Source organism: Thalassophryne amazonica, chromosome 20 (assembly GCF_902500255.1).
Source record: "Thalassophryne amazonica chromosome 20, fThaAma1.1, whole genome shotgun sequence".
Lineage (NCBI taxonomy): Eukaryota > Metazoa > Chordata > Actinopteri > Batrachoidiformes > Batrachoididae > Thalassophryne > Thalassophryne amazonica.
Window position 1 is genome coordinate 45017030 of NC_047122.1, and position 11233 is coordinate 45028262.

General features: G+C 42.6%; 2 protein-coding genes across 2 annotated transcripts; one reads left to right on the forward strand and one right to left on the reverse strand.

Annotated features, from left to right (window-relative positions):
* Positions 1-3424: 3424 nt before the first annotated feature.
* si:ch211-57n23.1 lies at positions 3425-7130 on the forward strand. The gene is made up of 3 exons (XM_034160144.1): positions 3425-3919; positions 5092-5656; positions 5869-7130. Exons 2-3 carry the CDS (start codon positions 5103-5105, stop codon positions 6008-6010), a joined length of 696 nt encoding a protein of 231 aa, XP_034016035.1. The 5' UTR covers positions 3425-3919; positions 5092-5102; the 3' UTR covers positions 6011-7130.
* On the reverse strand, positions 6596-10078 carry chrac1 (chromatin accessibility complex subunit 1). Its single transcript, XM_034160146.1, has 3 exons — positions 9864-10078; positions 9646-9772; positions 6596-7397 (listed from the first exon to the last, which is right to left on the reverse strand). Exons 1-3 carry the CDS (start codon positions 10014-10016, stop codon positions 7321-7323), a joined length of 357 nt encoding a protein of 118 aa, XP_034016037.1. The 5' UTR covers positions 10017-10078; the 3' UTR covers positions 6596-7320.
* Positions 10079-11233: the final 1155 nt, after the last annotated feature.

Below are 11233 nucleotides of genomic sequence, written 5' to 3' on the forward strand. Positions count from 1 at the left end.
CGGTGACAAAGGGCAGCCCTGACGGAGGCCAACGTGCACTGGAAACAGGTTTGACTTACTACCAGCAATGCGAACCAAGGTCCTGCTGTGGTCGTACAGGGACCGGATAGCCCTTAGCAAAGGACCCCAGACCCCGTACTCCCGGAGCACCCCCCACAGGGCGCCCCGAGGGACACGTTCGAACGCCTTCGCCAGATCCACAAAACACATGTGGACTGGTTGGGGCGAACTCCCATGAACCCTCGAGCACCCGATGGAGCATGTAGAGCTGGTCCAGTGTGCCGCGACCAGGACGAAAACCACACTGCTCCTCCTGAATCCAAGGTTCGACCATTGGTTGAATTCTCCTCTCCAGTACTCTGGAATAGACTTTACCGGGGAGGCTGAGGAGTGTGATCCCCCTATAGTTGGAACACACCCTCCGGTCCCCCTTCTTAAACAAAGGGACCACCACCCCGGTCTGCCAATCCAGAGGCACTGTCCCTGATTGCCACGCAATGTTGCAGAGGCGTGTCAGCCAAGACAGTCAAACAACATCCAGAGACTTAAGGTACTCAGGACGGATTTCATCCACCCCAGGAGCCTTGCCACCGAGGAGCTTTCTAACCGCCTCAGTGACTTCGGCCTGGGTAATGGATGAGTCTGCCTCTGAGTCCCCAGTCTCTACTTCCTCTTCGGAAGACGTGCCGATGAGCTTGAGGAGATCCCCGAACTATTCCTTCCACCGCACGACAACATCCCCAGTCAGGGTCAACAGCTCCCCACCTGCACTGTAGACAGTGTTGGTGGAGAGCTGCTTCCGCCTCCGGAGGCGTTGGACAGTTTGCCAAAATTTCTTCAAGGCCGACCGATAGTCCTCCTCCATGGCCTCCCCAAACTCCTCCCAGACCCGAGTTTTTGCCTGCGGCACACTTGGCCTGCCGGTACCCATCAGCTGCCTCCGGGGTACTACCTACCAACAAAGATAAGTAGGACTCCTTCTTCAGCTTGATGGCATCCCTTATTTCCGGTGTCCACCACCAGGTTTGGGGATTGCCACCGCGACAGGCACCAGAGACCTTGCAACCACAGCTACGAGCGGCCGCATCGACAATGGAGGTGATGAACATGGTCTACTCGGACTCCATGTCTCCAGCCTCCCCGGGATCTGGGCGAAGCTCTCCCGGAGGTGGGAGTTGAAGACCTCGCTGACAGAGGGTTCTGCCAGTCGTTCCCAGCAGACCCTCACAATACGTTTGGGCCTGCCAGGTCTGACCGACTTCCTCCCTTCCCAGCGGATCTAACTCACCACCAGGAGGTGATCGGTCGACAGCTCTGCCCCTCTCTTCACCCGAGTGTCCGAGACACCGGGTGAATCATCTGGCCGAAGGTCAGATGATACGACTACAAAGTCGATCATCAACCTCCGGCTCAGGGTGTCCTGGTGCCACATGCACTTATGGACATCCTTGTGCTCGAGTATGAGTATTATTCATAGTATATTAGTATTAAGATGAAAATAAGGCCCACCCATCTTTGACATGGCCCTGGGCAGGGTCACTGCAGAAAACACTATTTCTATCCATCCATCCATTTTCTTCCGCTTTATCCGGAGTCGGGTCGCGGGGGCAGCAGCTCAAGCAAAGTCGCCCAGACCTCCCGATCCACACACACCTCCTCCAGCTCCTCCGGGGGAACCCCAAGGCGTTCCCAAGCCAGCCGAGAGATGTAGTCCCTCCAGCGTGTCCTGGGTCTTCCCCGGGGCCTCCTCCCAGTGGGACGTGCCCGGAACACCTCTCCAGCGAGGCGTCCAGGGGGCATCCGGAAAAGATGCCCGAGCCACCTCAACTGACTCCTTTCAACGTGGAGGAGCAGCAGCTCGACTCCGATCTTATTTTTATAATATGTTAATTATTATATAATATACATTAACCATGTAATCATATTAAGAATATATAATTATCATTATGATCATTATTTATAGTCAAGGTTGGGTAGGATTACTTTGAAAGATACATGTGGATTACATGTATGCATGTACATACATTTGGATTACTTGTAATCTGATTACTCTTGGATTATATTTCAAAGTAATCCTACCCAGCCTTGTTTATAGTATAGCAACAATAAGATTAAATACATTAGCTGTGTAATATTATTCATATTTAATTATCAATATGGTTGTATAATAGTTTTATATTTTAAAAATACAGCATTTTCCAGTAGTCCACCCATCTTTGACATCACCCTGGTGATGGGCAGTGCAGAAAACAATGTATTTTATAGAAATTATTAGAATATATATTACAATAGATTACATTCGATTAGACTGAAAAGTTAGTTCTGTCCAGTAGATGTCACTATTGCATTATGTCACACGGTTCATTGGCCAAAACTCAGGCCAGTTGAACATGTTTTACACCAGACTGAAGGTTAACAAAATAAGAAAGAAGTGCTGGAGTAGAAATAACATGAAACATCTGCAGAGAAGTCGTAATCTGGGTCATAAACATCAGTTGCTGCTGCCAGTCTAATAGTATGATAACTTTATTAAATATGTTCATGTGTATTACTTCCATTTGTCCCCTAAATTTAGAGTTTGCCTGTAAAATAGTTTATGAAACTGACTTGTTTGTGCATTTCTCAAGAGTGCAAAGAAAGTTCATAACTTCAATTCAATTCAATTTATTTTCATTTATATAGCGCCAAATCACAACAAAGCTGCCTCAAGGCGCTTCACACAGGTAAGGTCAAACCTTACCAACACCAGAGAAAGCACACAGGCGACAGTGGTAAGGAAAAACTCCATCTGAAGATTTGAGGAAGAAACCTCAAGTAGACCAGACTCAAAGGGGTGACCCTCTGCTTGGGCCATGCTACCAACACACTTGACAATACAAATATAGAGGAACTTTTGGGAGTCCATGCTGGTGTCCAGGATGGGAGGCTGGCAGAAGAAGACACCCACTCCCAGATGGAACTGCACCTCAAACAGAGAGAGAAAAGAAAAAAACAGAATCAGACAGTAAAAGATGACAAATAAGTATCCAAAGCAAAACAGTCTAAAGTCTTGAAGGTGACTCACCTGAACAAACTCTGAACAAACTCTGCCCTTCATCTCAAAGCGTATCCATCCTGACAGCACTTCCCCAACAGCTTAAAAGGAACAACATCTGGCTACCACCCCTTCAGACCCAAGCCAAAGCATGATGTGTGTGGACAAGACTTCACTGTACCCGAGTCCCACCCTTTGTGAGTTGCACCGCACATTTTAGGAGGCTTCATATTGCAACAATCTTCTTCCCTTTGTGGCAAAACCTTTCTCCCATTCCTCACCGATGTAGTCATCTCTCGCCTATTTTCACACTAAATAAATACAGATGTTGTGAAGTCATCCAGACTTCCTTGCGCATGTTCCATGCGTTGCCTGCAAACTGCTACAGCACTTTGTGATTACTTGGGAACTGTGTGGCTGCTCTTGTTGAGGACACGGTAAAGCAGGTCATGAATTCCAGGGGTATCACACCTCCTGCTCTTCAAACAACAAAGGCCACATTCAGACGTGCAATCGTTACAGGAGCAGAAAGAAGAAAGGCTGTACACGTCTGGAGAAACCCAACCGAACGCTCAAAGAGGATGGGACAGATTCCTTAAAAATATTGGACCTAAATAAGTCTGCAGCTGACATGTTTCTGTTCTTACAGGAGCAGTCTGTTAGGTGCTTGTAAACAGCTGGATATGACGTACATTCCTTGGGGTACTTTTCCCAGTTTTATCCCTGCAGACTCTGAGGGAAAAGTCTTTCTCCTGACTCTGGAGTTACCAGGGCAGTAAACAGATTCAGATTGCAACTGGCTGGAGTCACATTTTCCAACCACTCAGGCACCAGAGGAGCGTCTCAGCACTCAGGCTGCTTCATCGGTGAGCTTTTTTGTGCAAGGTAAGGAATAATAAAAACATGGAAATACGAATATAATCTTTGTATAGTTTATTTATGTTCATCAGTCATTGTTTATTGTAAGAGGAGCAACTGGGGCGCAGTCCGCCGAGTGGAGTCGGCCAATAACCAAAGGGTCTTTGGGTCTGATCCATGGTTACAACTGAACACTGAAATGTTCTTGAGCAATGAATCACATACGCAGCAGAGAGAAAAAGAACATAATGTGGATTATAGTTGAGGCCATGTTTACCGCTTATCGTCGCTGCCGCTAAAATTTTAAAACATGAATATCTACTGCAATATTTTATTTGCATAAATCATTGAAATCGTATGAGCTTTATAGTATTGTGATATGTTCTAGCCTGGGTCTCTCGGCTTGCACCTGTCTTGGGTCAACACCAAGTTACAGGAGTTCAGTGACTTTGTGTTGGAGTTGTTGAGAAATTCACTTGAGGATGAGGATGAAAGGTGCAGATCCTTACCATTAATCCTTATCGCTGATTGTGTTGATTCTATAATGAAACAGGATCAAAGACAAAGGATCACAAATTAAAGGCAGGATCTGCCCTTTACTTTGATCCACAGCTACATGCAAACTAAACTACATAATTTTGACCCATACTAGATTTTGACTGTATTTCACTGAAATCTGTTCATGTGTTTTGAAATATCAAGCTCAATATTTAGCAATATGTATAGACGCGGGTTCAAATCCCACTCGTGATACCTGTCTTTGCCTTTGGAGAAGACAATCTACTGGGGAAGTAACCTGCCTCAGACTGGCATCTCATCCAGAGGGAGTTGTAGACTCGCATCTGCTTGACACTAGGACATACTTCTACTTCTCACCTAGAAAACGTCACAGGAGATTTTTCTTCCATTATTTTTCAACATAGTCTCTCTCAACTTCAGTGCACTCAACCGATGTTCAGGCTTCATGATCCCTTTGCAGAAGGTCAAATCTTAAGTCTTCAGATAGTTGTTTCTGGATGAGGCCAAGAACATTTTGAAGTAGCCACATAACTGACAAAGAAACTTCAACAAAAACATAACCTCCTTGTTGGAGGTAGGTAGACTGACTTAGAGATTTGTAAAAGAACACAAATGGAACCATGTACCTGTTGTGGTTTTGTAAATGTTTTGTGCATGTCTAATGAAGCTGCATGTTCCAGGCTCTGTGGCAATGCTCTCGGCAGCAGTGACCAGGGCCCTGCTCTGTCTGTTCTCCTGCATCCTGTTGGGGGTCTACCTCCCAGCAGAGGGTGTAGGACCAGCAGAGCCCCTTGAAAGCCTTTGGCTAGAGCAAGAGTCTGGAGAAGGAGAACCACACCTGGAGGACTGGGAGTGGGGCTCTGGTTCTTCTCTTCTGCACCTCCTTCACAGCTTCCCCGCAGACAGCCCCTTTATAACAGAGAGACCAGGAAAACCAGCTAACTGCACCCAGCGCTTCTGGTTACCCCCATCCTCTGGGGTGTGCTGGGACAACATAGCAGGACCTGAGGAGTTTGCCAAATCCCGTCTGCTTGTTCTTCAGAACAGAGCTGCCCTGCAGGCTGTGTCCACTTCCAGCGGGGTGGAGGAGGGAGGTTTGTCCTATAACCACCAAGCAAGGGAGGAGGTCCATGGAATCCATTCAGATCATCAAAGCACATTAGAAACTATGCAGACTATGGAGGAGGTGTTTGCTTCACTGGAGGAGAAGAGGAAAGACGGGAAGGAACAAGGAGCCCTCTCAAAGTGAGAAATCTATTTGTCAAACTACCTGGATGAAACAAGGTTTCAGAATAAATGTACATTCTTAACTTACAGTACATTTTACTCATAATAGGCCAAGATTAGCATTCATATTGTAAGAAAGAAAAAACAAACCTCACGCAAAGTGTTTAAACACAACTGAACATCCATTTGAAAAAAGTCTCAGAATGTAACTTGTGGTTTGTCTCTCGCAGCATGAAGGAGCACCTCACCACCACAAAGGATGCCATAGATAACAGAGAGCATCTGACAAACCTGCTGGAGAAGCAGTTTTCTACACTCGAGGAGACTCTGCTCAACATGCAGTTTCGACTCATCAAGCTCATCAAAGAGTGACGGCGACAGATGCCTTCACTCTTCTTTCCTTGGTTGAACTTTGTTCCTGTATTCTAAAATGAAGCAAATGCATGTACGCTCAGGGGCCGTTTCCACAAAATACTTCACATCTTAGTGTTAAGAAGCTTTGTGAATTATGATGGCACCAAAATGTTTGGAGTTATGAAATTTGAACTAACACACCAGCAACTTTGAGACAATCCTCCTAATTTGGCCAGTTAGAATAGTTAGTATGGCTGATTTCCACTTTATGGCCCTGCAACAGACTGGCATCACCCAGGGTGGTTCACACCCTATGACTGCTGGGATGGACTCCAGCCACCCCGTGACCCATTATTGGAGTAAGTGAGTATAGAAAATGCATAGATATCCCCTTTATTTCATCAACACACCCAATTTTGCATTGTGTAAACATTAACTCTGATGGTTAAAAATAGTTATATTTTCCACGTCTGCAAACGTTCCGTATGGTGAGTTCATGTTCACATTAACAGGCTCTGTAAAAATCAGACACTTATGAAGGTTGCAATAAAGACTTGCTTAAGCACCATGTCCCTCTCCCAAAACATTCTGTATGACACAAAATTAATCAGACAGGATAACGCTTTAATACAAATGTAAACAAAAACAAATATTTCAGAGTGATGCCCTTATAAGATAGTCACATGGTACACACAATTTAAATATTCAGATCTGCTAGGCCAAGTGTGACATTTAATTTGGAAAACAGCATGTTAAGTTGCAAGAAAAATCAAATCAAACAAAAAAAGTATATGCACATCAAACTTTCAACATAATCTAATCACAACTTAGGCATGGCAAGAAAAAAAAAATCTGGGGCAGTAATTATTCTGATGCAGACATTTGTGCTCCAGATGTAGCGAATGTTTGTCGAATGTGATGTCTGTGTTAAATGGAATGAACATATACACACTGCTGTTTAGAGTATGAAACACCAGAGTGATAGTGATGATAGTCTGCAGTTAAAACTCAGGATGTTCACATTATGATTTATCCATTCACTTTTCTATGGTCATTCTTATAAATTTAGTTTTGTGGTATTGAAAGAGCAGTGAAACTATGCTGCAAAAGCCAAGCAATGGTCATTCAAAAAACAAAAAATCTGTAGGAACTTTCAGTTCTATGTTCACTTGTTCTTTGACCTCTAGAGCTAAACTCTTCTCAGTTTGTTGAAGGTGTCTCTTCCACTGGTCACTCTGCTCTTAGAGGACAGCAGGACATTTGACATCTGTCCAGCTTAGAGTTGAAAATATGTGAAATGCCGCCAGTGCCTTTTTTCTATGTATTTTTTAATCGTCAGCCTCTTTTTGCATTTTCTCCAAAGACTTGAGGTAATCTCGAGCCAAGATCTTCTTTGGAAGGATATCTGTCATGAAAAAGAGGAAATAGCATTGTGTGACTTAATGACTTAACCACTTATAATAATTTTACAATAGTGATACTTCTTGTTTACAAACACTGACGTCACACACGCGTGCACATTGACGTGGTTGGCAAGAATGTGTATAAATTTAAACCACGAAAGAGAGAAGGTATATCATCTTTGAGTTCAGGAAGCGATTCGGTGGTCTCTGAATATGTTAGAAACCTAGATAGTACCACAAAAGCAGGATATGTCGCTAAGCTAAACTACAACAAAGCCAACCACACTAGTCAACAAACCCATGTGACCAGATTCATGATGTCACAGGAAAAATCGCTATAGCATACCTGCTACAAATGATTGACATCTGATGTGTTTATATTGTCAGACCTTTTGCAAAAAACCATGTGCTTGTGAAAGTGTCTCCTAACCCGTTTGTGGAAAAGGGTACTCAAAATACAACTTTGCTCCTAATATAAATTGTGGTATATCAGCAATTTGTGTTAAGTACCTGGATGTTACATGTGTTACATCATGTTATTTTGGATCAGAACAAATTTACAAATAAATATTCCATCAGCCATGCGTGTTAAGTAGTGGAATGTTCTGTAAGCCACATAGCAATCACGTTATTTTAGATCATAGAATAAATTTAAAAATAGATATTTCACATTTTATGGCCATATAACAAATTTTGAAACAGATATTTTAAGAGTTGCATGTGACATTTTCATTATAGTTGGCATGTGGTCTGTTGCTACACACTGGCTGTTTCTAGTTTGGATAACTTTTTCTGCTTCAGTGTTTCATTTTTGTTTTCATTTGTGTTGTTGTGAATGAGTAAGGTCTAACATTACCCACCTTACTATTAATATTATACACTCTAAAAACATAGCAACAGAACATAACAAACATGCACTGCTTTACCAGTGTAATAACACTACACAGTTATATATTATGGGGTGAAAGTGCCATGGAGGCTCAAAACACACTGAACATTAAATGTGCCCAAATTTCAAAATCCAGTAATCCTCAAAGAAAAATATCAGTGCTGTCGTGTAGAACCCGTTACTTTCATTTTGGCCTTCACAGTCAGTCAGACCCATACCTGGTCCCATTCAGCCTGACTTCAGATATTCTTGGCAGCGTCAATATATATCACTTGCAAGAACCAAGTCTGCAGAAGTGTTAACAGTTACTCCAGATGTGACACTGGGGCTTGTCTCTCCAATATGCCCTTCAAATTCATCACGAAACACTAAAGACCATCAACCATTAACAGCACTTGGCAAGTGATTAATGGCTACTGAATCGAAGTATTATTCATGAAGGATTACATGAACCTATAAGAATTTAAATATTGGCCGTGGCTATTCGCACTGCGGCCGTGTCCATAACTCTCATTTGGCTATTCACACAGCAACTCTGGTACGTATATTCGCACGGCAAGACTCTGGTGGCAAAACTTGGAACTACTTGTATAAACAAACATATTGCATTCAAGATGTCATAACTCCTTTAATATTTTTCGATTTTGATTTTTTTTTTTTTTTTTTAATTCGGCTGTGTCCATAACTCTCATTTCAATATTCGCACGGCAAGACTACTCTGGTGGCAAAAGGCCGATCCTATTCGAACGGTGGCTGTGTCCATAACTCTCATTTAATGCAGAATGTTTATCTATAGTTAGTAGTTCCAAGTTTTAACACCAGAGTCTTGCCACGCGAATAGCCAAATGAGAGGTATGGACACGGCGGCCGTGCAAATAGCCACTTCCTTAAATATTGTATTACTACAATGCTGTGACTTCACCCGGGGTAAGTTTGCAGTGGGGTGACTTCACTATCAGAATCAGAATCGCCTTTATTGTCATTGTAATTTGCACTGCAACGAGATTTGAGGAATGAACCCGTGTAAAGTGGGTATCCCCTTGGACTTTTGTAGTTGGTCATCAGTACTGAGACACCTGGTCAGAATGTTGTTGCTGATGTTATGGCAGATTTGCAAAAAAAACAAAAAAAAAAAACAAAACCTGATTTGTAATGTTAAAGAAAAGGGCAAAAAGGACAAAACAATTATGATAAAAGCGATGAAGCGACTTAGTTCTCCTTTCATTCTTGACTAGTTAAGAAACCGACTGAACATTTATTGTACGTTTAAGAGAGAACTGGCACAGGATCTGTTAAGTTCCCATGTTTCAGTGATGAAGGTCCAACAGTGCTGCAAACAGGAGGCTGTCTGATGTTCTTACCTGTAAGGAAGTGAAAAGTGTCCGTTTCCTCTGCGGTGTTAGCTAGGTCGCTGTAGGACAGACTGTTGGCTTCCTTACCGCCGCCGTTATTAAAGGAGGACAGAGCCAAGTGCTGGACAAACAGCTCCTTCAGGGACAGCGCAGTGTGTCAGTCTGAGGTTTAAACAGAGCGAGCGAACCCAGAAGCCAACAAGCTAGCAGCAGTAAAGTTTACTCACCGTAGCCTTTGTGGTGAGGAACAAAGCGTCCTGGTTTATACTGGAAACGTCAGGGGAGCTCTTCATGATCAGTTTCACCCGTGAAAGCGGGAGTGAAATACTTTTACTGTTACTTTGAGGTGAGTCGTCTTTGTCGGGATTATTTCCAGACATCTTCCTAAAGACGCGGCACCATGCAAAGGAGGAGGGAGAACGCTCGAGCCAGAGCTGCTGCCACAGGATTCTTCTTCTTTGGATTTTATTGGTGGTTTGCAAACTAACACGGTGCATTACCGCCACCAACTGGTTAGGAGTGGCGCATTACCGATGTACGTAATACTAATGAGGAATTGTACGACGGCGTATTATGGCCATTCAGACAGGGGGGGAAAAAATGGAGATTCAATTTTTGAGTTTAAAGTTACAAATACACGAGAATAAACATGCAAATTTACGAGCAGGGGCGTAGCACCAAATTCCAGGCCCTATTAAAGCCACCCCCACACACTGTTCTTTTTTATTAATGCAAACACCAAATTTGTAATGCTCTAAATCATGTGTACCTTAGGTCACACCTGGGAGTCAGAACCCTTTTTAAAGATGAGGGAGCAATATTGAGTTGGACCATTTTCTAGAAAAAATGGTGCAATTTAGTCCCCCAGACCCCCCAACTCAATATAGCTAGTTTTCAAGCTCACCACTCTCAAAGAATTTGGTTAGCAACTGTTTTCCCTCCTTTAGTTTTCTTTCCGGTTTTTTTTTTCTTTCTTTCTCCTTTTTTGAAATCCAGTCTTTGATTTTTTTTAGGAAAGACATGTCTTATTTCAGCCTAAACATAAAGGCTGCAACTAATGATTATTTCAGTAATCAGTTAATCAGTCGATTATTTTTTTTCGATTAATCTTTTTTTTTTTTTTACTTACATGTGAGGTTTGCCATTATTTAAGTGAGATATTAAGGCCTTTATCACGCAACATCAATGTTTGAGCTTGTAACAAAGTTATAAATGTTATATTCTCGTCAAAAACATACCTGGAGCAATGTTTTGTTTTATTTTGCACATACATACATCACCAACACACCACAAAGAGATTTCCATCAGGTTTCACCATTTTTAGATACCTACAGCAACTATCTCAACCACTGACAACTTATTACAGTGAGTCCACAAAAGCATTTTTAAAGGCTTGACTAAAGTGTAATATGTGATCTTTGATAAGATATTTTCATGAAAAAAGACACAAATGTGCAGTTTAATGCTTTTTTTTTTTCTTGTGTAAAAACACAGCTTAGATGTGGTTTGACTGAAACAAATTGTCATTAAACTTAAATAAAACAGGGATGAAGTGGAGGTGTAAGAGACATTAGGTGTTCACAGGAAACAGTTATTT

Coding starts and splice junctions, on each gene's coding strand:
- chrac1 (XM_034160146.1), bottom strand. CDS start 10,016: ATGTCTGGAAATAATCCCGACAAAGACGACTCACCTCAAAGTAACAGT. Junction 9,773..9,863: donor TCCTCACCACAAAGGCTACG/GTGAGTAAACTT, acceptor CTGTCCCTGAAG/GAGCTGTTTGTCCAGCACTT. Junction 7,398..9,645: donor CACTTTTCACTTCCTTACAG/GTAAGAACATCA, acceptor TTTTCATGACAG/ATATCCTTCCAAAGAAGATC.
- si:ch211-57n23.1 (XM_034160144.1), top strand. CDS start 5,103: ATGCTCTCGGCAGCAGTGACCAGGGCCCTGCTCTGTCTGTTCTCCTGC. Junction 5,657..5,868: donor GAACAAGGAGCCCTCTCAAA/GTGAGAAATCTA, acceptor TGTCTCTCGCAG/CATGAAGGAGCACCTCACCA.